Source organism: Eleutherodactylus coqui, chromosome 5 (assembly GCF_035609145.1).
Source record: "Eleutherodactylus coqui strain aEleCoq1 chromosome 5, aEleCoq1.hap1, whole genome shotgun sequence".
Lineage (NCBI taxonomy): Eukaryota > Metazoa > Chordata > Amphibia > Anura > Eleutherodactylidae > Eleutherodactylus > Eleutherodactylus coqui.
In genome coordinates, this window is record NC_089841.1 from 177,106,843 (window position 1) to 177,133,204 (window position 26,362).

Below are 26,362 nucleotides of genomic sequence, written 5' to 3' on the forward strand. Positions count from 1 at the left end.
TTTTGGGTGGATTTTGATATTACTAATGCTATTGATTGAATTCACATTGCTAAACCCTGAAATACATGTTTTTACTGTGCTTCCCCCAAAAATAAGACACTGTCTTATATTAATTTTTGTCCCAAAAGAGGCACAGTGTCGTCTTTTTTGGGTTTTCGGGAGGGGGGGGGGGCTTTTACTCACCTGGTCCCTCGCGCTGGTCTCCGGCGCTGTGGCAGGCTTCCATGTCTTCTGCACTGAAATATCACTCTCTTTCTGGTGACGGGGCTTTAAATACCCCGCCTCCAGGAAGCAAGTGCTGTGATTGGATCACGAGCGCCGCTGGCACAGCCAATTAGGGCCGGTGCTCGATGAACCAATCACAGCCATTCAGTGATGACATTCACTGAATGGCTGTGAATGATCAAGCGCCGGCTCCGATTGGCTGGCGCTCGATCCAATCACAGCATTCTTTTCGGTGACGGGGTTTTGAATATTTTTTTTCATGTAGTTTAGCTGGGACCTATTTTCAGGGGGGGCTTATATTTCAAGCCTCCCCCCAAAATCGGGGTAGGGCTTATTTTCAGGGAAACACAGTATTCCTGAAAAATCTATTTGTAATGCTTTTTGTTGGCAGTATTTCAGCACTCTTGAGAATAGTCTGGTCAGTCTGTTTGTACTTTTGACAACTGCAAAGTAAGTGAACCTCTTTCTTATACTTAATAGCCTATAAAACCTTCTAGATGCTTAAAAAAAAATCTTTTTAACAATTTGTCTTCTGCCTTGTAGTTTCCCTGACGTCATGATGCCAGCATATTCACGCAATCGATGGTCCTGCATCTTTTTTATTGTCTACTTGTCTATTGAGCTTTATTTCATCATGAATCTGGTGAGCCGACACCTGCATTTCCTTGTCAGGCTTTAATGACAATCACAAAATATGTCCAATGTAGGAGTTGTTAATAAGGTGACTAAATTGTAAAACCGTCTGCACCCCTAAATGTTAAAGGAAACCGGTCACATCCGATAAGCATCATAAAGTAAGTTATGGAGTAGAGTACAGGAGCGTACTTCTATAAACTCACCCAGATCTCTATTTACTTTGTCTCACCCTGGACGTCGGGGCTCGGTCTGTGAGCAGGACTCTGTTCTTCAGTCAATGAGCACATCCCCATAGAGAATAGCACTGACTAAGAGAAGGAATCACACTCACAAACTGGGCACTGACTTCTTGGGTGACAGCGAGTGAATGGGGAGGCGGGGAAGTATAAGAATTACAGCTTGGGACTCCACGTTCACTGACCCATGAGTACCATAACTTAGTTTATGGTGCTTATCAGATGTGACAGGTTCCCTTTATAGAGACACAGTTGTTGTTGTTTTTTTTTAAAGAAATCCATCATGCTTTTACTGTGAAGAATCCAGTTCTGTAGCTCGCCCCCCTGGGCCTTGTACTCTGCACTTTTCTTCCAGCCTGCAGGTCACATGACCAGCACTCTAACAAAGACCTGTGTCCTGCAGTTAAAGCGACCCTCCAGTTTTGGGACAACATTTTGTCCCAGCACAGGAGGGGAATGGGGTATATTCCCTGCAGTTGTTCTTCTCTGCTGCCCCTCCAACCCACCAGTTGTAGGTCCGGCTTTCAGCTGTCCAAGTTTCCAACTAGCTAATGTGCACTGTATACTGCCCTCTGACTGGCCAGTGCTGATCACATGAGCAGCTCTGGCCAATTGGAGAGCAAGTGTAGTGCATTGGTAGTCCAAACATTATCAATGCGCTGTGGGATTAGATAGTCTGAAGATTGCATCGGCCATATTGAATGACTGAAAATAAAACCCAGAACTGGCAGAGAAGAACAACTGTAGGTAATATAACCCCATCCCCCCACTCCCATTCCAGTCTTGGGACAGAATTTTTTTCCCAAAACTGGAAGGTCACTTTAATGGGGCAGATTTATGAGCGCTTTTCACGCTCATAGCAACCAATCGCAAAACAGCTTTACTTTGTATTTTCTTCAAAATGAAAGCTGCTCTGTGATTGGTAGTTAAAGGCAAGAAAGGCAGTTTTTCTATATGGGATTTGACATATATCTGCCCCATGAACTGCAGGGCGCAGAGCGTTGTCAGAGTGCAGGTCATGTGACCTGGAGGTGGAACAAAAGTTTAGAATACACAACTTGGAGGGAACGAGCTACAAAACTGGATTCTACACAGTAGAGGTCACTGATACTGTGATGGATTCCCCTGCCCTAAAAAACAAAAACTGAGCGCTTCTTTAAAAAGAACCTGTCGCCAGATATGAGCATAAACCAAGTTTTTGGTGGTTTTTTTTTTACTATATTGAATTTCTTTGAACGCCATTTTTAGTCCCTCAAGGGGACTTAAAAACGTCATCATTGGATTTCTAGCACAGTACACAGCATTACTTCTGTAATGCAGTATTCTATGCATAAGCCCTATCAGATTTTGATAGGCTGAAATACTTGCCTCTTGTTGCCATGGTAACCCATTAGCATGGTGCGATCAAATTGCGAGGTGACGATGAGTGTCATTCTATTACATGCCGCTATCACTACTGATCGTGGCATCGAAGGGTTGAAAGGCTGTTACAGTAGAAGCCCGACTGTCAGTAAACAGCTGAACACCCAACCTGCTCCTGTGAGATCGCAGGAGCTTTAAACCCTCACCGTAAATTTGCAATTGCACGGCTTTAAAGTCCAGGACCATGCACCAAATATTTATGGTACTTGCTCACTAAAGGGTTAAACACCTCCTATGAACAGCTGAACCCATTGCTATGGCAAAACGTGATTTCCTACCCATGAGCGGAAATCGATTGCGATTTTTCCACTCGTGGAGAAGAAATGGCAGCATGCCACGATTCTATGCGGCTCCCGTACGGACGGCTTCCATTGAAGTCAATGGAAGCCATCCGCCATCATGACCCTTCCGCAATCATCATTGCGAAAAGGTCATGGGATCCGCGTCATCGCCTAGCGACAACGCGGCATAATCTGTATTGCGCATGTGTGCCGGCTGTACATCTGCAATACAGATCTGAACAGGTTTGCAGGGGTCACCGGCCGGGCACAAGTTCGGATCCCGCATGCGGAACCCGACCCGGCCGTGTGCAGGCGGCCATAGGCTGCATATTCAACAAATCTGTGTATTTTTTGGATCCATCTTCAGTCCATTCTCTTACTTTTCGGTCTAATTTTCCTTTACTGTGTACAGCAGAATACTTCTTGTTGCTAGTCGAACACTGAGGTTTGTGATTGGTTGCAGCAGCCTGACTTGAATGGGTTACATTTGGGGTTGCGGTACTTTTAACTGCAATAATAGTGCAGCAGACACTGTTATTCTTGCTTTCCAAAATACCAGAAACCCCAAAGGGACCCCCTAACACAAGTGTTAACAAAGCTTGCATTGATGGTTAGTTTTCAGGAAGCAAAATGTTATGGTAAAAGTTGACTTTCTTCCATTGCCTTTCTATTCTTCAGCTGCTGGCGGTTGTGTTCGACACATTCAATGACATAGAGAAAAAGAAGTTCAAATCTCTGCTTCTGCACAAACGTACCGCTACCCAGCACAGCTACCAGCTGCTACACAACCCACAGGTATACGGACATGCTAGAGAATAATACTATGCCTGTGCTTAATGTTACTCCTTTGTTAGGCAGGTGATTTATATAGGAGTATGAACAAGTGAGAGCTCAGACGCTCCCCAATAGATCACTGACGCTACATGTCAGTGCAGATGCTGGAGGAAGGAAGACAAGCACATTCTCTCTGTGTCTGTGCCTTGTCTGTTCACCTGTCAATGCAGAATAAGACACTAGATTTATTTTAGTAGTGTGGAAGTCTAGATAGCTAAATTTAAATTGGGAGAGAGGAATCTTAAAGGATATTCCTGTGATCATTCAGCTCTTCCGAATAGGTCCTAGAACATTTATTTTCATACATTGTAAAATCCCATTCTAAGTGCTTGCTTTCATTCTTCCTAGGCCTTTGGTCTCCAGTTGTGATACTCCTTCGGTCTTCCATGCTTATTAATAGCCTTTAGACTTATTCTACCTAGCACTTTACACTCATTAGCGCCTTCATGCAATTTTGCATCAAAATGTAATGTTTTGTAAACCATGTATAAAAGTTAATGTTTGTAGCTAAATGTCTGACCCAAGTAGAGTTTCATATACACAACACCTCCTAAGAACTATACAAATGTGCAGATGTCATGCATGTCACTCTGTCCACTGGCATAACTATAGGGGATGCAGTTGCACCCGGGCCCAGGAGCCTTAGCGGGCCCATAAGGCCTTCTCCATATAGGGAGCCTAGTACTATGAATTAATCAGTATAGTTGGGGGCCCTGTTACAGGTTTTGCATTGGGGCCCAGGAGCTTCAAGTTACGCCTTAAGAGAATTTGGGGGGGCCCCAAGATAAACTTTTGCACTCGGGCCCATGAGCCTTTAGCCATGCCCCTGACTCTGCCTACATTTACATGCACAGATCTTTGCATATCAACCACAGCTGAAGAGACCAAATTTCTCCATGATTTAGATGACCGTAAACATTTGAGTCACAGAGCGGACGACTATCCTGGTGGGGTGCCAGGAGTTGATTAAATGTGGGTTTGACATTGATTTGAAGGAATGCCATTAGAGATGAGCGAACACCAAAATGTTCGGGTGTTCGTTATTCGGAACGAACTTCCCGTGATGCTCGAGGGTTCGTTTCGAACAACGAACCCCATTGAAGTCAATGGGCGACCAGAACATTTTTGTATTTCGCCGATGCTCGCTAAGGTTTTCATGTGTGAAAATCTGGGCAATTCAAGAAAGTGATGGGAATGACACAGAAACGGATAGGGCAGGCGAGGGGCTACGTGTTGGGCTGCATCTCAAGTTCACAGGTCCCACTATTAAGCCACAATACCGGCAAGAGTGGGCCCCCCCCCCTCCCAACAACTTTTACTTCTGAAAAGCCCTCATTAGCATGGCATACCTTTGCTAAGCACCACACTACCTCCAACAAAGCACAATCACTGCCTGCATGACACTCCACTGACACTTCTCCTGGGTTACATGCTGCCCAACCGCCCCCCCTCCCCCCCCACAGCGCACACCAAAGTGTCCCTGGGCAGCCTTCAGCTGCCCTCATGCCACACCACGCTCATGTCTATTTAGAATTGCGTCTGCCATGACAAGGGACCGCAGGCACACACTGCAGAGGTTGGCACGGCTAGGCAGCGACCCTCTTTAAAAGTGGCGGAGCGATAGCCCACAATGCTGTACAGAAGCAATGAGAAATAGAATCCTGTGCCACCGCCATCAGGAGCTGCACACGTGGGCATAGCAATGGGGAACCTATGTGCCACACACTATTCATTCTGTCAAGGTGTCTGCATGCCCCAGTCAGACCGGGCTTTTTAATTCATAGACACAGGCAGGTACAACTCCCTATTGTGAAGTCCCTGTCGACCCACAGCATGGGTGGCTCCCTGGAACCCACCGGCGGTACACAGAAATATCCCATTGCATTGCCCAACACAGCTGAGGTAGTAATGTCGTGCTTAATGCAGGTGGGCTTCGGCCCACACTGCATGCCCCAGTCTGACTGGGGTTCTTTATAAGTGTACAGATGTAGTAAAAAGTCCGTGTGCACCTACAGCATGGGTGGGTGCCAGGAAGCCACCGGCGGTACATAGAAATATCCCATTGCATTGCCCAACACAGCTGAGGTAGTAATGTTGTGCTTAACCCTTTCCAATCCAATTTGTATATGGTTTTCCTAGGGGGCTTACTCTTTTTCTGCCGTTATACAACGGCGCTATATGCTGGCTAAAGCCAGTACTGCATGAGCTGACACGTAGGATAGGCTCCGACAGCAGAGAGGCTGGCAATATACAGTAAGAGAACCCCGACGGACGTCTACCAACAACGGAGCTGTACAGCCTTAAACCCTAATGTCTTCACAGGTCACACAGTGGACTGGAAATGGTTAATGCAGGTGGGTTTCGGCCCACACTGCATGCCCCAGTCAGACTGGGGTTCTTTACAAGTGGACACATGTAGGTTAAACTCCCTGTGGACCCACTGCCTGGGTGGGTGCCAGGAAGCCACCGGCGGTACATAGAAATATCCCATTGCATTGCCCAACACAGCTGAGGTAGTAATGTCGTGCGTAATACAGGTGGGCTTCGGCCCACACTGCATGGCCCAGTCAGACGGGTTCTTTAGAAGTGTACAGATGTATTAAAAACTCAGTGTGCACCTACAGCATGGGTGGCTCCCTGGAACCCACCGGCGGTACACAAAAATATCCCATTGCATTGCCCAACACAGCTGAGGTAGTAATGTCGTGCGTAATACAGGTGGGCTTCGGCCCACACTGCATGCCCCAGTCAGACTGGGGTTCTTTACAAGTGGACACATGTAGGTTACACTCCGTGTGCACCTACAGCATGGGTGGCTCCCTGGAACCCACCGGCGGTACACAAAAATATCCCATTGCATTGCCCAACACAGCTGAGGTAGTAATGTCGTGCGTAATACAGGTGGGCTTCGGCCCACACTGCATGCCCCAGTCTGACTGGGGTTCTTTAGAAGTGGACACATGTAGGTTACACTCCGTGTGCACCTACAGCATGGGTGGCTCCCTGGAACCCACCGGCGGTACACAAAAATATCCCATTGCATTGCCCAACACAGCTGAGGTAGTAATGTCGTGCGTAATACAGGTGGGCTTCGGCCCACACTGCATGCCCCAGTCAGACTGGGGTTCTTTACAAGTGGACACATGTAGGTTACACTCCGTGTGCACCTACAGCATGGGTGGCTCCCTGGAACCCACCGGCGGTACACAAAAATATCCCATTGCATTGCCCAACACAGCTGAGGTAGTAATGTCGTGCGTAATACAGGTGGGCTTCGGCCCACACTGCATGCCCCAGTCTGACTGGGGTTCTTTAGAAGTGGACACATGTAGGTTAAACTCCCTGTGCACCCACTGCCTGGGTGGGTGCCAGGAAGCCACCGGCGGTACATAGAAATATCCCATTGCATTGCCCAACACAGCTGAGGTAGTAATGTCGTGCGTAATACAGGTGGGCTTCGGCCCACACTGCATGCCCCAGTCAGACTGGGGTTCTTTACAAGTGGACACATGTAGGTTACACTCCGTGTGCACCTACAGCATGGGTGGCTCCCTGGAACCCACCGGCGGTACACAAAAATATCCCATTGCATTGCCCAACACAGCTGAGGTAGTAATGTCGTGCTTAATGCAGGTGGGCTTCGGCCCACACTGCATGCCCCAGTCAGACTGGGGTTCTTTTCAAGTGTACAGATGTAGTAAAAACTCCGTGTGCACCTACAGCCTGGGTGGGTGCCAGGAAGCCACCGGCGGTACATAGAAATATCCCATTGCATTGCCCAACACAGCTGAGGTAACGTCAGCTGTAATGCAGGTGGCCTAAAAATTAATTTGATTACACTGTAGGCGAGGGCCCACAAAAATTGCTGTATCAACAGTACTAATGTACATCCCAAAAATTGGCCATGGCCAGCCAAGAGGGCAGGTGAAACCCATTAATCGCTTTGGTTAATGTGGCTTAAATGGTAACTAGGCCTGGAGGCAGCCCAGTGTAACGAAAAATTGGTTCAAGTTAAAGTTCCAATGCTTTTAAGCGCATTGAAACTTATAAAAATTGTTCTGAAAAATTATTTGAGTGAGCCTTGTGGCCCTAAGAAAAATTGCCCGTTCAGCGTGATTACGTGAGGTTTCAGGAGGAGGAGCAGGAGGAGGAGGAGGAGGAATATTAGACACAGATTGATGAAGCAGAAATGTCCCCGTTTTGGATGGTGAGAGAGAACGTAGCTTCCATCCGCGGGTGCAGCCTACGTATTGCTTACGTATCGCTGCTGTCCGCTGGTGGAGAACAGAAGTCTGGGGAAATCCAGCCTTTGTTCATCTTGATGAGTGTTAGCCTGTCGGCACTGTCGGTTGACAAGCGGCTACGCTTATCTGTGATGATTCCCCCAGCCGCACTAAACACCCTCTCCGACAAGACGCTAGCCGCAGGACAAGCAAGCACCTCCAGGGCATACAGCGCTAGTTCAGGCCACATGTCCAGCTTCGACACCCAGTAGTTGTAGGGGGCAGAGGCGTCACCAAGGATGGTCGTGCGATCCGCTACGTACTCCCTCACCATCCTTTTACAGTGCTCCCGCCGACTCAGCCGTGACTGGGGAGCGGTGACACAGTCTTGGTGGGGAGCCATAAAGCTGGCCAGGCCCTTAAAGACTGTTGCACTACCTGGGATGTACATGCTGCTCGATCTACGCACATCCCCTGCTACCTTGCCCTCGATACTGCGCCTTCTGCCACTAGCGCTGTCGGCTGGGAATTTTACCATCAGCTTGTCCGCAAGGGTCCTGTGGTATAGCAACACTCTCGAACCCCTTTCCTCTTCGGGAATCAGAGTGGGCAGGTTCTCCTTATACCGTGGATCGAGCAGTGTGTACACCCAGTAATCCGTCGTGGCCAGAATGCGTGCAACGCGAGGGTCACGAGAAAGGCATCCTAACATGAAGTCAGCCATGTGTGCCAGGGTACCTGTACGCAACACATGGCTGTCTTCACTAGGAAGATCACTATCAGGATCCTCCTCCTCCTCCTCAGGCCATACACGCTGAAAGGATGACAGGCAATCAGCCGGTGTACCGTCAGCAGCGGCCCAAGCTGTCTCTTCCCCCTCCTCCTCATCCTCCTCATGCTCCTCCTGTATGCGCTGAGAAATAGACAGGAGGGTGCCCTGACTATCCAGCGGCATACTGTCTTCCCCCGCCTCTGTTTCCGAGCGCAAAGCAGCTGCCTTTATGCTTTGCAGGGAATTTCTCAAGATGCATAGCAGAGGAATGGTGACGCTAATGATTGTAGCATCGCCGCTCACCACCTGGGTAGACTCCTCAAAATTACCAAGGACATGGCAGATGTCTGCCAACCAGGCCCACTCTTCTGAAAGGAATTGAGGAGGCTGACTCCCACTGCGCCGCCCATGTTGGAGTTGGTATTCGACTATAGCTCTACGTTGTTCATAGAGCCTGGCCAACATGTGGAGCGTAGAGTTCCACCGTGTGGGCACGTCGCACAGCAGTCGGTGCACTGGCAGCTTAAAGTGATGTTGCAGGGTGCGCAGGGTGGCAGCGTCCGTGTGGGACTTGCGGAAATGTGCGCAGAGCCGGCGCGCCTTTACGAGCAGGTCTGACAAGCGTGGGTAGCTTTTCAGAAAGCGCTGAACCACCAAATTAAAGACATGGGCCAGGCATGGCACGTGCGTGAGGCTGCCGAGCTGCAGAGCCGCCACCAGGTTACGGCCGTTGTCACACACGACCATGCCCGGTTGGAGGCTCAGCGGCGCTAGCCAGCGGTCGGTCTGCTGTGTCAGACCCTGCAGCAGTTCGTGGGCCGTGTGCCTCTTATCTCCTAAGCTGAGTAGTTTCAGCACGGCCTGCTGACGCTTGCCCACCGCTGTGCTGCCACACCGCGCGACACCGACTGCTGGCGACATGCTGCTGCTAACACATCTTGATTGCGAGACAGAGGAGGAGGAGGAGGAGGAGGGTGCTTTAGTGGAGGAAGCATACACCTCCGCAGATACCAGCACCGAGCTGGGGCCCGCAATTCTGGGGGTGGGTAGGACGTGAGCGGTCCCAGGCTCTGACTCTGTCCCAGCCTCCACTAAATTCACCCAATGTGCCGTCAGGGAGATGTACTGGCCCTGCCCGCCTGTGCTTGTCCACGTGTCCGTAGTTAAGTGGACCGTGGCAGTAACCGCGTTGGTGAGGGCGCGCACAATGTTGCGGGAGACGTGGTCGTGCAGGGCTGGGACGGCACATCGGGAAAAGTAGTGGCGACTGGGAACTGAGTAGCGCGGGGCCGCCGCCTCCATGATACTTTTGAAGGACTCAGTTTCCACAACCCTATACGGCAGCATCTCAAGGCTGATGAATTTTGCTATGCGGACGGTTAACGTTTGAGCGTGCGGGTGCGTGGCGGCGTACTTGCGCTTGCGCTCGAACACTTGCGCAAGCGACGGCTGAACGGTGCGCTGAACTACACTGCTGGATGGGGCCGAGGACAGCGGAGATGAGGGTGTGGGTGCAGGCCATGAGGCGGTAGTGCCTGTGTCCTGAGAGGGGGGTTGCATCTCAGTGGCAGGTTGGGGCACAGGGGGAGAGGCAGGGGTGCAAACCGGAGGCGGTGAACGGCCTTCGTCCCACCTTGCGGGGTGCTTGGCCATCATATGTCTGCGCATGGTGGTGGTGGTGAGGCTGTTGGTGTTGGCTCCCCGGCTGAGCTTTGCGCGACAAAGGTTGCACACCACTGTTCGTCGGTCGTCAGGCGTCTCTGTGAAAAACTGCCAGACCTTAGAGCACCTCGGCCTCCGCAGGGTGGCATGGCGCGAGGGGGCGCTTTGGGAAACACTTGGTGGATTATTCGGTCTGGCCCTGCCTCTACCCCTGGCCACTGCACTGCCTCTTGCAACCTGCCCTGCTGATGCCCTTGACTCCCCCTCTGAAGACCTGTCCTCCTGAGTAAGCGTTGCACACCAGGTGGGGTCAGTCACCTCATCGTCCTGCTGCTCTTCCTCCGAATCCTCTGTGCGCTGCTCCCTGGGACTTACTGCCCTTACTACTACCTCACTGCAAGACAACTGTGTCTGATCGTCATCGTCCTCCTCACCCACAGAAAGTTGTTGAGACAGTTGGCGGAAGTCCCCAGCCTCTTCCCCCGGACCCCGGGAACTTTCGAATGGTTGGGCATCAGTGACGATAAACTCCTCTGGTGGGAGAGGAACCGCTGCTGCCCAATCTAAGCAGGGGCCCGAGAACAGTTCCTGGGAGTGTTCCCGCTCCTGAGCAGGTGTTATTGTAGTGGAGTGAGGAGGCTGGGAGGAAGGAGGAGCAGCAGACAGAGGATTCGGATTGGCAGCAGTGGACGGCGCAGAACTGCGGGTAGACGATAGGTTGCTCGAAGCACTTTCTGCCATCCAGGACAGGACCTGCTCACACTGCTCATTTTCTAATAACCGTCTCCCGCGTGGACCCATTAATTGGGCGATGAATGTGGGGACGCCAGAAACGTGCCTCTCTCCTAATCGCGCAGCAGTCGGCTGCGACACACCGGGATCAGGAGCTCGGGCTGTGCCCACACCCTGACTTGGCCCTCCGCGTCCTCGGCCGCGTCCACGTCCTCTAGGCCTACCCCTACCCCTCAGCATGCTGTATTACCAGTGATTTGATTTCACAGGCAGGAAATAAATTGGCGCAAGACTGCAGGCCAAATATAATTTTTGCCCTTTTTGGAAAACGAAAGGCCCCACTGCCTCTAGTGAATGAATTATCTAAGTTTAATAACTGTGCTGTGTCCCTGCTAATGTGTCACAGAACGTGAGGGTAGCAGAGTTATTATAACTCTGGCAGAGCAGGTATTTTTTTCCCAATTAAGGAAAGCAAATGGCGAAGCCAGCAGTAAAGCGTAGCTGGGTGCGTCTGATTTAGCAATGTTGTTCAAGCAGCTCACACGTGTCCACCGCCCTTAGGACGGACAGAGGCTGGACAAATAGATTTGTTTTCAGTTTTTTTCCACCAAAAGGCAGCACTGCGTATATTCAATGAACATGAGAAGTTTAATAACTGTGCTGTGTCCCTGCTTATGTGTCACAGAACGTGAGGGTAGCAGAGTTATTATAACTCTTGGAGAGCAGGTATTTTTTTCCCAATTAAGGAAAGCAAATGGCGAAGCCAGCAGTAAAGCGTAGCTGGGTGCGTCTGATTTAGCAATGTTGTTCAAGCAGCTCACACGTGTCCACCGCCCTTAGGACGGACAGAGGCTGGACAAATAGATTTGTTTTCAGTTTTTTTCCACCAAAAGGCAGCACTGCGTATATTCAATGAACATGAGAAGTTTAATAACTGTGCTGTGTCCCTGCTTATGTGTCACAGAACGTGAGGGTAGCAGAGTTATTATAACTCTTGGAGAGCAGGTATTTTTTTCCCAATTAAGGAAAGCAAATGGCGAAGCCAGCAGTAAAGCGTAGCTGGGTGCGTCTGATTTAGCAATGTTGTTCAAGCAGCTCACACGTGTCCACCGCCCTTAGGACGGACAGAGGCTGGACAAATAGATTTGTTTTCAGTTTTTTTCCACCAAAAGGCAGCACTGTGTATATTCTATGAATAATAACTGTGTTGTGGCCTTGCCTATACAATTCTTTCCCTGCAGTATCAATGGAGGGTGCAATGGTCTGCAGAGGCGATTTTGAGAAGCAAAAAAAAATGCAGCACAGCTAACAGCAGCCTGGACAGTACTGCACACGGATAAATATGGCCCTAGAAAGGACCGTTGAGGTTCTTGAAGGCTACACTCACTCCTAACACTCTCCCTGCCTATGCAGCACTTCTGTCCCTAATGCCAGGTGCAACGGTCTGCAGAGGCGATTTTGAGAAAAAAAAATTTGCCACTGCTAACAGCAGCCAACACACAGCTATCAGTGGCCCTAATAAGGACCTTTGGGGGGTCTTGAAGCCTACACTAACTACCAATTCTTTCCCTACAGCAGCTCCGGTACAAACAGCACTGTCCCTCATCTAACTCACACCGCATCTGAGGCGAACCGCGGGAGGGGCCGACTTTTATGTTCGGGTGACACCTGATCTCCCCAGCCACTCACAGCAGGGGGGTGGTATAGGGCTTGAACGTCACAGGGGGAAGTTGTAATGCCTTCCCTGTCTTTCAATTGGCCAGAAAAGCGCGCTAACGTCTCAGGGAAGGAAGTGAAAGTAACCAGAACACCGCATGGTGTTCGTTACGAATAACGAACATCCCGAACACCCTAATATTCGCACGAATATCAAGCTCGGACGAACGCGTTCGCTCATCTCTAAATGCCATCCAATAGGTGGCGCTGCAGACGTGTTGTTCCATCTTCCTTATTTGCATCGATTAAATGTGCAACTGCTCACTCATTTAGTAAAAAATAAGGATCCCCCTAACTTTGACATTAAGAGCACATATCCTTTGCGATTGGTAACTTGGAGAAAGTACATGTACCCCCTGCTGGTGTCACCGGAGGCCGAACAGGAGGAAAGTTGACCATATGTTTTAGATGGCCCTCCTTACACAGGCTTGCTTGGTTGAGGGTGGATGTGTTCTGAATAGGGGGAAGGGAGCAAGTTGCAAAAGGATCAGGCATGTTGAATTCCAAATTTCTCAGTCCTTCCTCCTAACGTCTGCCTTTGCAGATAGAATAGTGTAAGATCCAGTCTGGGAAACCTTTTGGAACTGCTAACGATGGCAAGTCTTAATAGATCTAAATAGATGGTTATTGGGCCAGAACTTATCTATTCACTAGCTAACTAATATTTATGGGTAAACAGAATCGGGAGCAATAACAAAGCCAAGGAATGCATCTTTCTTCTTGTGGTATTTGGCTCTCACTGGACTTTTTCAATGGCAGCCCTGTAAGCCTTTAGAAAGCCCCTGCGTGCCTTGCCAACGGAATGGCACCCCATGAGCTCATCGCGAGAAAGCCGTTCAGGACCCCCGAACTCTGATTGGGGCATTTAAATGCCAATGTCAGAATTGGTATTTACAGTGTTAACAGCTGTGATCAACATGAGCATTGATCATAGCTATTGCAGGTGGGTGTCAGCTGTCAGAGACAGCCAATACCTGCATTGTAGCGACCCCCAATCCCTCTCCATACAAACCCAAAACCTTCGTGACGTAACTGTTCAACCTGGAGCGTTAAAGGTTCATTTATACCCACACAGACCCGTTCTGTAACTTTTTCTGTACATCTGTGGTCTGCTTCAGGTTTCTTTACCTGGAATATATATTGCAGGGTCCCCCAGGAATTTCTTTCCGACAGTTCGATGGAATGATGAGATTCTACAAGCCACGAATGTCAACACGTGATCGATACTTATGCTTTAGGGCTCTGAAACAGGACAGGACAGATAACTTAAGGTAACAAGTAGGTTAATGTGTGTTTGTCTTCAATTTAATTGAGTACTTAATGTAGAAAATATGCCAAAAAAACTTTAGACGCTTTTCTTTTTTCTATGTATTTTTTACATAAAAGTTATATTTGCAATTGAATGTAAATTGCAACCACTTTCTAGGCTCGCCACATGTCCCATTGCAGTGATAGCTGGAGGACTGAGATTCCTGTACTATCCGTCAGTCAGATGGACTGTGGATGTAATAACAGGAGAGGGAGATCTGTAGATGTACTAGACAGCAGGCGGGGGGAGCAGTCTCATTTACAGCTACATAAGGGGAGGATGAGGAGAAGACAAGCTTTCTAAAGGTGCTTTTATATGGAAGGATTAGCGTTCAGTGTCAATGCATGCACTGACTAACTGACAAACGAGATGTGAAGGGCTTCTTGTTCACCGTTCAGTTTCTGCATGCAGAAAACTGAACGGCTTATTGTTCCGTGTAAACAGGCAGTGTTCGCTTCTGAACGACCGTCTGCTTACTGTGAATTGAGGCCGGTGGGCCAGAAGGATTCAGTCAGTGATGCATGTTCCTGTGTAAATGCACAGGAACAATTATTATCGCTCGGACAACCTGATGCGCATCTATTGCCCGACAAATCATCCTGAGTAAAAGCACCCTACGGCTAACTTTACACACGCCAGGGCGTAACTATAGAGGGTGCAGGGGATGCGGTTGCACCCGGGCCCAGGAGCCTTAGAGGGCCCATAAGGCCTCTCTTCTTCATATAGGGAACCCAGTACTATGAATAAAACATTATAATTAGGGGGCCCTGTTACAAGTTCTGCATCGGGGCCCGGGAGCTTCAAGTTACGCCTCTGACACAGGCAAGTGCAATATCGCATCGTGATTCACGGCCCAATATTGCGCTCGCCAACATGCGATTTTTTTTTTTTTTTCTTTTCCCGTGGATGCAAGGCATTTTTATATCAAAACCAAGTTTCTCCCATTCTTCTCAAAGGGGAAACCTCGCATCACAATGCGTGCACCTAACATGGTGCGATGCTGCCGCTGGCCCCATTAACAACTATGGGAGATGCGATGGCACACTCAAAGATAGGACGTGCCGCGATTACTTTCCCACATTGCATCATGTGTATGACCTAATTCTGAAAAATAAGATACCAGAATAGAGGTTGCCCAGACAAACACCAGAAAATTTGGGGCCCCTGGTTAGACACACACTCCACGCTACCCACTGAACCAATATAATTGTAATTCTGAAAAATAAGGGTTCATATTCGTGCGCCAAGCAAAAATCTTGGGTGTTTTTTTTGTTTTTTTTTTCTCGCGTGAAGACGGCCTTAATCATGCTTTTATGATTCTAGTGAATCTCAAAGTGCCAATGGTCCCCGCTGATGCTCATGATACAGCACCTCAATGGGGTTGGGATCTGGAGATCTTTCTGGAGACACTAATGCATATATCTTCAGAGTTTTGTGTCCATATCACACAGGATACTCTTGAAGATATATGGTATCTGCAATTGTGTAATACTTTGTAACATTTCTCTCCATTATCGGCTATATAAAATGTACAGAACTTAAAGCGACTTGTTCCTTTCTGGAACATTTCAAATCCCCATCTGGTCTGCAAAAGAGAAAACCTATTTAAGTAAAGTAAGAAATAGAACATTCATCTACTTATATCTGGAATTCCTCATTCCAAGAAGTGAATTTTTGAAGATGGGGGCTTAAATGCCTTGGTCCTGAAGTTGTTAAACGTTTGCATGCTGGTATATGTCATACAGCACAGCTTCACGGAATTTGTATTTTGCAGGCTAAAAGAATTTTACCATTTTTATGAAGTGGTGGATTTGAAGTGGAAGGTAAGTGTACGGAGACGATGCCTTACTTCTGGAACGTAGTCCTAGCAAAGTGTACTCTCCATAAGGGCCCTGTTTATATGGTTCATTCAATGTTCCTATCAGCGTCCCATGTAAATATCTCAGTAATCGGGCTAAACATTAGCAAAGGCTCGTTTGTCACCTGTCACATATATTATGCGCACATTGCAAGCATCATCTGTCAGCAGCACACATCCTCATGAAATGGGGTGTGCTGTAACCATAATAAAACTATACAGACTAACGATCAGTTGGTCACATACAATTATGATGATTGCTTCATGTAAATGGAAATAACGAGTGCTGATCAGCATGCTAATATTGTCTATTAATGCTTATTACAGGCAGAAAATCTGCTTGTGTAAAAGATCCCTTAAACATTTGTGGCAAGCTGGGGTCACTTGCCTGCAGATCACCGACCTCTCGGTCCGGAAATGGGCACCACACATGTAGACAATGGCTCAGGAGGATGGATTTCTTTTAAAACTGTCACCTGCAAGCATTTATTCACAGCAATACAGCAAACTTCTACAGCATATAGTAGCACAAAGTCCATAACCTAGGGTTCACAGCCCACAGGGTCCTAGTCACCAACCCCGCCTGGGGCATCTGCGGGGCATCTGCAGGGCATCCTCCTCTGTCAGACGGGTGACTGGCGCAAACTGGTCTGTACCCCACTTCAGCTCTGCTGTGCTGGTACTCTCACTCTTGAGTGTGGCAGGAGCTGAAGCTTTCCTGCCACACCCAAAAGGTATTTAAAGACACAATGATTATTGCTCAAAATTCGCTCAAAAGCCATCTTTTGAGCGATAATCGTTGTGTGTAACTGCACTGACATTGCGCAGTTTTCGTTAATTAGTCGCTGATCGTTGTCTTTCATGCTGAAAAACAACGATCAGCCTTATGAGTTCACAGCAGGATACAGCCGATACTATTGTTTCAGCTGTATCCTGCTTCCTGAACACAGCCGGGGTATGAAGAACACAGCGTTCCAGCAGTGTTCTTCATACTCCGCACGGAGCGCACAACTGTATAGTACCTGAGTGCTCCATGAACAGCCGGGGTATAAAGAACACAGGGGTCCAGCTGTGTTCTGCATACCCCGCTCAGAGTGCTCGGCTGTATAACAGACAGGCGCTCCGAGCAGAGAAGAGCTGGATGCAGAAGACAAGCGGCCCCGCTTGTCTTCTGCATCCCCTGCTCGGAGCGATCAGCTGTATAACAGTCGGGCGCTCCGAGCAGAGAACAGCTGGATGCAGCAGAAAAGCGGCCTTGCTTTTCTTCTGCATACCCCACTCGGAGCGCAAGGTGATTGCTCAACGTTTGAGCAATCACCTTGCACTGTAAAGGCACGCAACGATTATCACTCAAAACTCACTCAAAAGACATCTTTTAAGTGATAATCGTTGTGTCTAAATGGGCCCTAACTCTTTCTGTAGTACCAGAATGCCTGTCTCTATAGGTCTCTGCAGGCTATCCTGTGTACTGCAATCCTACACATTACACAGCTGTTCAGAGTAAAGGTAGCTATTCACATAGACAAAGAGGTGCATAGCAGCAGCTTATTCACTTCTTCCTATGGGAATACTTGCACGCTCAGACAAGCTGAACATACATGCGTATGGGGGATTTGGCCAACAGAATTATAAGGTTATGGCTACCTTTAACATTGCTGCTATCAAAGAGCATACATAGAGGTCATAAGGCTCCCACCCATACCCCCCCCCCCCCAAAAAAAAAAAATTATATACATTTTTTTATATGTATATTAGCAACAGCATATTCCTAATGTGTCAGGCTTAGATACAGCTCTAGTATATACAGCAGTCTCCAACTATGACTCTCTATGCACTCTCCCCATCCTACCACTACTGTTTCCTCTAAACCTTTGTAGCTGCTGAGCGGAACAGTTAGGGAGCTGGCCATAATCCATCAAAGATGGGAGACCTGTTCATCAGGGCTTATTCAGATGGTACAGTCAAGGCATGTTTTTTTGGTTAGTTTTTTTTAAATGCAATTACTACCGCACCGGGCCAGAATGACACTTTTGTGAAATTCCTGCAAACCTACATTTTGATTTTTATTTCACTACATTTATGTTAAAAAAGTGACTTTGCTGTAGTGTCTGAACAAATCCTTAATGTAAAGTGCATGGAGTTATTATTAGGGTTCACATATTCTGAGATTATGCAAAATTCACTGCAAAATATGCAATTTGACCTTAACACATGAACACAGCATTAATATAAAATCACAGAGGTGAGAGGAAAAAAATGTACAAAGACATAACTCAGAGAAAAAGAAGCCAATATGCATCACCTGATACTGCAGGGCAGCTCAATCACTTATACCCTAGTGGCATGCAGAGAGCCAGATTGCAATATGGGAGAGCTAAATGTTCAGTGCAGACTAATATGCAGCCACTCACCTCAACCTAGATTGGGGGAGGGGTGACTGCAGACAACATAGTCCGCAGATATGAACTGACACCAGTTCACAGTATCCTGGTGGGCGCTCCCTGGATAACCCCTCTAAGTTTTCCTTGTGTGTTTCTGCAGTACAGAGCTGAGCCGACACGTTCCTCCTGCACTGCAGTCTACAGATGAGCAGCTTAAAGGGAACACCGTCTACTAAGACCCCCAATTAACCTCTCACTACCACCAAAAGTCCTTATTAACAGAACTTTAAGTTGAATGTGATTGTTTTGAACATTTCAGTAGATTACTGTAGTAAAAGTCCTGTTTGTGATTGACCTCTACGATAACCATTGTCTTTTCTGAACAGGTGCAACGCATTCGAGAGCACTGGTTTGATGACTTGTCTCCTACAGCACTTCTTATCTTTAAAGGTGTGAGCAGCTGTTTCCTTCCGCTAGATACACTGTTAGTTTATTGTGCTTATTTATATACCGCATACATATTCTGCAGAACTGAACAGAAATGGTCATCACTTATATTGGGCCGGTGTATACCCGAGGGGGGCTCACAATTTATATGTGCCTATTATGATTTTGGAGTGTTGAAAGAAACTAGAATACCCGGAGGAAACCCATGTCAACATAGGGAGATCATACAAATTCCTTACATATTCCTCTTAAATAGACTTAATTTTGTTTCTGTGGCATTACTAAAGAGCCATTTAGATGGGACAAATGTTGTGCTCCCCCGGCGCTTTCATTGTCTTAACATAGCAGTCGTTCAGTACTGAACAGCTGCGATTCACACTGAACAATCATCGTTCAGCTCATGATTTATGCAGCATGGACGATGAGCTGAATGATGATCATTCAGTGTAAATAGCAGCCGTTTAGTATTGAACAGCCGCTATGTTAAGTCAATGGAGAGGGTTGGGGAGAGCAAGGAGAGAAATCTCCTGCAGCCTCCCCGCAGTGAGCCAGCGATAGTAGCTACCGTGCAGGTGCATGGGAGCAAGTATGTGCAGGGACGAGTGTCGGCCATCGTTTGCCTGATATTCGTCCCATCTAAATGGGCCTTAAGCGATAACCAGTTTACCTTTAAAGGAAATGTATTTTCTATTGGCCTTGATTCACACTAGTGCCCTGTCTTTAGTGAGATTTCTGTTGATTGGCTCTAGAGCTGAATAGCGAAACTAGTGTAACCACCATGTGCAGCACATGCCAGATCCAAACCGCACCAGCTGGACCCTATTGACTATAAAGTTTTCCGTCCAGCATGCCAGCCCAATTTTTCTAGAATGAAATAGTGCAGCATGCTGCGCTGTCCCAGCTCAACTTCTGTGCCGTATGTGCGCTAGAGGCTTCCTAATATCTCCTGTGCAGTTATGACTCTGGCCTTAGTCTCATCCATTAGATGTAAGTATGTAGAAAAGACAAAATGTTTGTTAGGTTTCTTTAAACTTTGTAACTATATATTCTTTATTTTTAAAGGTTCCCCTAGGGGTGGCTATATTGGAGATCCACACTTCCTTCATGCATTGTCTGCGTGCTTTACGGTAGATGAAATGGGTGGGGGTTAATGGTCAGAAAAGTTTCAGTGGACAAATGTGCTATTTTGCCGTTTCTGAAGCCAATGCCCATAGAAGAGCTTGGAGGTAGAAGTATGTAGGAAAGAGTCTACTTTTCTCAAATCCATTACTTGTTTTGGCTTCCAAGAGTTCATAAAAAAAACTTAAAAATCAAAATGGCACATGTGAGAGCACCCTTGTGGCTTCCAGAAAGGGATCGAGTACTACCCTTATCCCAGAGACCAAGGTGTAGGATGACAGATGCATATGGATCTTATCTGTGTGTATAATGCTACTATCCTGCCTTATTTAGGCAGTATACTAGAGCTGACATTAACTTGACCACTGTCTAATTATAATGAGGTGACCTTGCCCCAGTCTACACAGCAAAGCTGGAAAGAGCTGTAATAGAACTGAAACTCCTGGATGACTTTGACTGCCAATGGCTTTTGCCAGCTGCTGCAGATCACTGGCCTCAGAAAAACCTGCCTGTAGTGTGTGGAAGAAGTGATAAGCTCTGCAGAGACTCTGCACTTCCTAATGACTTACTAAGTTGTCGTATACGGATTTCACACAGAAACAGTGAGCTGCAGCAGCTGGCAGAAGCTGTTTGCAGAGGAGATCATCCAGGATTGTACATAACAAGGAGACAAATTCTTGTTGTTAAACACATCACAGAGTTTCTAATATATCACATAACCCACTTAAATCAGTCCACCTCCTCCCCCCCCCCAAAAAAAAGAATGAAAAAAAAACTACAATATTAGAGTCTCACCGTCTTTAGTCTGACGCATTGTTTATGAGATTTTGTTCTGACTTTTGGTGTACTCTACTTTCTTCTTTAGGTATTAATGTCCTGGCGAACTCCAAAGCATTTCAGTATGCAGTATGTGAGTACAGTAACCTAACGATCATTATCCTAACTTCTCCTTGTGATTAGGTTGGAGCAAAGTCTGTGATCTTGAAGCTGGTCAGAGGCAGTAGAAGCCATCTGAGGCATAACTTAAAGGAGAACCCCAATCGCATAGACTGGAGTTGTGTTCTGAGTGTTGAACAAAATGGGTCTCATTTATCACAACTGTCTAACAGTAAAACTGCCTTTGTTGCCCATAGCAGCCAATCACAGAGTAACTTTCATTTCCCTCCGACATCATGACAGCATACACCTGGAGGTTGCTCACCTGCTGACCTGATGGGACAGGAAGAGGCAGAACATAAAAAGCACCTCCCCTCCACCAAACACCAGTGTTTTTCCTGTCCCTTCAGGACAGCAACGGCAGAGCTCCAGCGACGCTGTCCCATGCCGGAGGAGGACTTACCGGCGAAGCGGCGGCGTTTTTCTTCGGGCAGCCCCGGCAACCCCAGTGGTAAGGACCCCATCTGGGCGCTTTCCGGGGACTGCGTGGGCCGGGGTCCAAGTACGGGCTGCCGGCACCACTGCGGCCGTCATTTCAGGCGGCGGCCGCCATCTCCGGGTGGGCCGGGGTCCAAGGACGGACTTTCCGGCACCACCGCGGTCGTCAACCAGGCGGCGACCGCCATCTCTGGGTCCCGGCTGTAGCGGGCGGAACACAAGGAGTGTGACGCCAGACGCTCCGCAAGAGGGCGTGGCCTCGATGGAGCGCACAAAGGGGGCGTGGCCTGGCGCGGCTTGGCGCCAGATTCAAAATTTAAAGCCCCTGCACCAGGGGGAGTCGGCTGGTGTTTTGTTTTTTCACGCTAGGAATCGATTCTAAGGACAGGAATGGATCCCACAAGCGCAGGATGTCGGCCAAGAGAGGACCCAGAGAATCTCCAAGCTGTAAGTGGTCCTGTGGGCCAACCTACAGACACCTGCACTACACTTCCCTTACTAATAGAGCTCTCCCTTGTCATATACGACAGGGATACTCAAAACCTAGGGAGGCTAGGAGGAGAAGTAAAAAGCGTCCTGTACGCTTACAAATCTTGATGACTCCTATTCTAAAACATTATGCGCTTCCTGCTCAGCGACAATTCTGCAGGAAGAAAAATCTTCCCCCATGTCTGAAATCCAGTCAGTTGTCCGGGAAGAAACAGTCCTACCTCTCGGACCTCCAACCAGGGCCCTTAGGGGCCACAAGAGGGTCTGCTCCGGCAGTGTTAGAGTCCGACTCTGACATGGCAGAAGATTTCGATCTTGTAGATCTTGGAAGTGTCGCAGGGAGAGAAAAAATATCTCGTTTTTGAAAAAACGCTAACAGAGAAACCTTGCACTCTTCCACAACGTAAATCTACATTCCCTGTAAACGCCACACTTAAACCATTGATCCTTAATGATTTGAATTGTATGGATCAAGCTCCGTTAATTTCTAAAAGAATTTTAGGAGTGTCCTTTATTTGCAGACAATGAAGTGGCTATCCTTGAGGAGACGCCAAATGTTGACACTAAAAGAACTGGACTACCATCTGAGGATACGTCCCACTCAAAGGCAACAAAGTAGACATGACCAGGCGTAAGGCTGGGTCCACGTCCAGCTTCATTATAAAGCTAATACTGCGGCCACCTTGGTGGCTCGCTCTACGGCGGTTTGACTAGGTCAGCTTCAACGGTCTGCTCCGGATCCCGCGTGGCAGCCCTATCCAACACGAGCATCTCTTCTGCCAGCCCCGGTTGCCCCAGTGGGAAGTACCTCATCTGGGAGCTAACCGGAGACTGCATGGGCCTGGGTCCAAGGACGGGCTTTCCGGCACCACTGCGGCGGTCATTCAGGGGTAAAGTAGTGGTCAAGAGACATGACCTCCAAAAATAGGTTGTGTACCCTACCCTTTCGGGGCGGCTAGTCATCAGACTCCGCAAAAAGCGCCTTAATTCCATGTGCCTCGTCTATATTATAAGTGGGGAATGGAAAGACCGGAGGAAGCGGTAAGGCTCTTACTGTTGTCCCTCAACCTGCATCTTCATGTCCGCAGAAGATTAGTTCACTTCTGCACTAGTTGGAGAAACATAGCTACTGACGGCGCCTACCACATGCTGGGAAACAATCCTAATGACAGGAGTCGATCCCACAAGCACAGGTGACGGAGGGGTACAAGATTTGAGCTAGAACCCCGCCCTCCAAATAGATTCATTTTAACCTCGGACTGTGTGGGCCTGGGTCCAAGTACGGGCTCCGGTTCCACCGTGACCGTCATCATGGCACCAACCCTAGAGCAGGCTCTACTTAGGGGTGAACAGATCGTGCTGGATATCGGTGCAGTTATCCCCATCCCTAACACGGAATGGGGGGAAAGGGTTTTACTCCCCTCTCTTTCTGAACCAGATGGCTCCCACCGATGGAGACGATCAGAACCGCAACCCCCCTGATTGGTAGGGATAACGTTATGGCTACGATTGACATAAAGGATGAGTATTATCTCACCCCCAATTATGTCAACTCGCAAAAAGTTCCTAAATTTGCGCTGAGAATGGCGCCTTCCCTTTGGAATCTCCTCTGCTTCACAGATCTTTTCCAAAGGGGTGATTGAAATGGTAGCCTTTCTGCACAATCGTGGGATTATCATCATCCCCCATCTGAAAGGGGGCATAGCTCAGCAGATGGGTTCCTACTGGTGGCAGATCCCCTCACTATTCTGAGGTCACACTGGGGGTCCACGCTTCGGCTATCTAAGGGTCTGAGCTGGATCATTAATGATTTGAAATCCAATATGGATCCGGACACCAGGAAAAAATTCCTAGGAGTCATTTTGGATTTTCGTCTCCAATGTTCGTCCCTTCCTCCTCTAAGGAAACAGCTCATTCTAGAGAATGTTCTGCTCTCTATAAGAAATCTACAGTTTCAATAAGAGGCGATGCGGATCCTGGGGCTAATGACTTCATGCATTGGAGTGGTTCCCTGGGCCCAGTTCCACAGCTGTGATCTCCAGACACTTATCCTCCAGTATGGGGACAAGTCAGTCCTCACTTGACAGGACAATCTCTATTTCCATTAGGGCTAGATCCTCACTCCGCTGGCGGTTGTCCTCAGACAACCTTTTAATGGGGATCCTGCGATAACTGATGCCAGCGCAAAAGGGTGAGGGGTCACCTTTGAAGGGGGCCATATACAGGGTACTTAGGACCCTCATGAGAGATCCAGGTTATCTAACGTTAGAGAACGTAATGAGGTTTGGGAAACCCGACGTAGCCTGCAAACCGTTTAGGGATGAAGCATGTGAGGATTTTTTCCGATAACATGATGGCAGTGCCACTCATTCCCCACCAGGGTACCACCAGGAATCCTCTACTTCAGCATTTGGCGGGAAGGTTCCTTCAATGGGCGGAACTCACAACTAAGTAACTGTCGGCCTTCCGTATAAAAGGAGCCGAGAATTCAGTCGCGGGCTTTCTAAGCAGGAAGAAAGTAGACGCAGGAGAGTGGGGACTCCATCCCGAAGTGTCTAGCCTACTCGGGACAAATAGGGGGCACCCAAAATAGTTTTGTTTGCGTGAAGTGCAAATACCAATTGCCGTCTTCTCTTTTCCCGAGACTCGGAGAAACAAGCATTAGGCACGGGCGCCCCCTCTCACCCCTGGGTTTGGGACGTAGCTTGCGCTTTTTCCCCTTTACCCCTGATTCCGCTACTCCTAAGAAATTACTGCGGCCAAGGCTGTCAGTAACGTTAGTAGCGCCTTATTGGCCCAAAAGACCTTGGTTTCCTCTCCTGAGATCTGTCAGTGGGAGAGCCTCTCCATCTTCCGTCAAGACTGGACCTATTGGCTGTAGGGTCCTCTCCTCTACCTGGAGGTTCACAAGTTCAGGCTTACAGTCTGGATCTTGAACGGGTAAAATTCCTAGGAAAAGGTCCATCATCTAACGGGGTTTCCACTATGTACGAGAGCCTTATGCCCTCGACAGAAAAGATTTATTCCAAAGTCGGGAAAAAATTTCAGAATGGATGGGTCAGGCCCGGATAAAGGGTTGAGTCCAGATCCCCTCAAAGCCCAAGTAGTGGCTTTGAGGGCATTCTTTGATCTCACGCTTGCTGAGCACAAGGGGATCAGGAAATTTCCTAGAAGGGCGAGTAGACTGCATCCATTTATAAAGCTGATGGTGCTTTCCCCCCTGGGATCTGACTATAGTCCTTCAGGCCTTCTGCGATTTTCCCCGTTTGAACCTATTAGAGACCTATCCATCGCCTTGCTGACGTACAAGGTAGCCCACCTTGTGGCAGTTATGTCGGCTATGTGCGTGGGTAAAATTCAGGCCCTTTCGCAAAGGGCCCCATATATGACTATGCACCCCGATGAGATCGTATTCTCCTTAGACCCTTCCCTCCAACCCAAAGTCTTGTCAGAATTCCACGGAGGCCAGCCAATAGTCATTCCAGCCTTTGTCTAAATTTTAAAAACGGAATGGAGCAGAGGCTCCATAATCTTGACGTTAAAAGAGCTGCGTTAGCGTACCTAGAGGCAACGGAAAGTTGCAGAAAGACTAACTTTCGTTCAGTTTCAGGGCAGGCCAAAGGGAAGGCCACTTCTTGAGATTCAATAGCCAGGTGGCTCAGAAGAGCCATCCAGGAGGCTTACAAGGCCAAGGGCATTCCTCCCCCAGAAGGTTTGAAAGCCCACTTCACTCGGGCGGTGGCATTTTCCTGGGCAGAAAGAGCGCACGCCTCAATCGAACAGATTTGTAACGCAGCCACGTGGACTTCTAGTCATACGGTTATTAAACCTTATAGGCTGGACATTAAAATCTAGTGAGGATGCAACCTTCGTGAAGAAGGTGCTTCAAGCAGTAATCCCTCCCTAAAAAAAGCCCATGCCAGTTATTTGGTATTCCTCCAGGTGTATGCTGTCATGATGTCGGAGGGAAAACGGGAATTTTTCTTACCGATAATTCCCTTTCTTAAAGGCATCATGACAGCATACGGGCTTTTCCCCCCCTACCAACACGGTTACCCTTGTTGGTTTAAACACATGAGGTAATGTGTATACTTATGATTTCTTTGTCTAAGGTGTGTGGTGCCAATAAAACACACCTTCTGGTTAAGTATACTGTCACTGTGGTTATTTGGAACACACTGGTGTTTGGTGGAGGGGAGGTGCCTTTTATGTTCTGCCTCTTCCTGTCCCATCAGGTCAGCAGGTGAGCAACCTCCAGGTGTATGCTGTCATGATGCCTTTAAGAAAGGGAATTATCGGTAAGAAAAATTCCCGTTTTCTTAAACTGCTGTGGTAAAATAAAAGCTGAGTTCTGATTGGCTATAGGCAACAAAGACAGGTTTACTTTTTGACAGTTTTGATAAATCTGTCCCATAGTTGATAGAATTTGGGGACAGCACAGACTGTGGAGGATAAGACTATGTGCATCATGTAAGAAAGCGGTAGTCTGACTTCATGAGTTTGGATCTTTCAGCAGACATCTATTTAATGTGTATGGGCTGCCTTGGGAGCCATTGGCATGCCATAAAACAATATGGTGGGCAATCCCTATTAATGCGTAGTGAAGAAAGGCTTCCACCCCTCTAGTGCAGGAGGAGAATTTTATT

The 26,362-nt window shown here is 48.1% G+C and overlaps 1 protein-coding gene across 2 annotated transcripts in view; it reads left to right on the forward strand.

Moving 5' to 3' along the window:
* Positions 1 to 26,362, forward strand: part of TPCN1 (two pore segment channel 1) — a 71,782-nt gene that overhangs the window by 26,350 nt on the left and 19,070 nt on the right. For both annotated transcript variants that reach the window (XR_010792856.1, XM_066603828.1), the window contains exons 9-15: positions 617 to 675; positions 769 to 868; positions 3,479 to 3,595; positions 13,886 to 14,010; positions 15,823 to 15,871; positions 18,674 to 18,737; positions 20,719 to 20,763. Coding sequence is in view for 1 of the 2 variants with exons in the window: in XM_066603828.1 (XP_066459925.1) it covers positions 617 to 675; positions 769 to 868; positions 3,479 to 3,595; positions 13,886 to 14,010; positions 15,823 to 15,871; positions 18,674 to 18,737; positions 20,719 to 20,763 (559 nt within the window). In the remaining variant the exon portion in view is untranslated. The remainder of the gene's footprint in view (positions 1 to 616; positions 676 to 768; positions 869 to 3,478; positions 3,596 to 13,885; positions 14,011 to 15,822; positions 15,872 to 18,673; positions 18,738 to 20,718; positions 20,764 to 26,362) is intronic.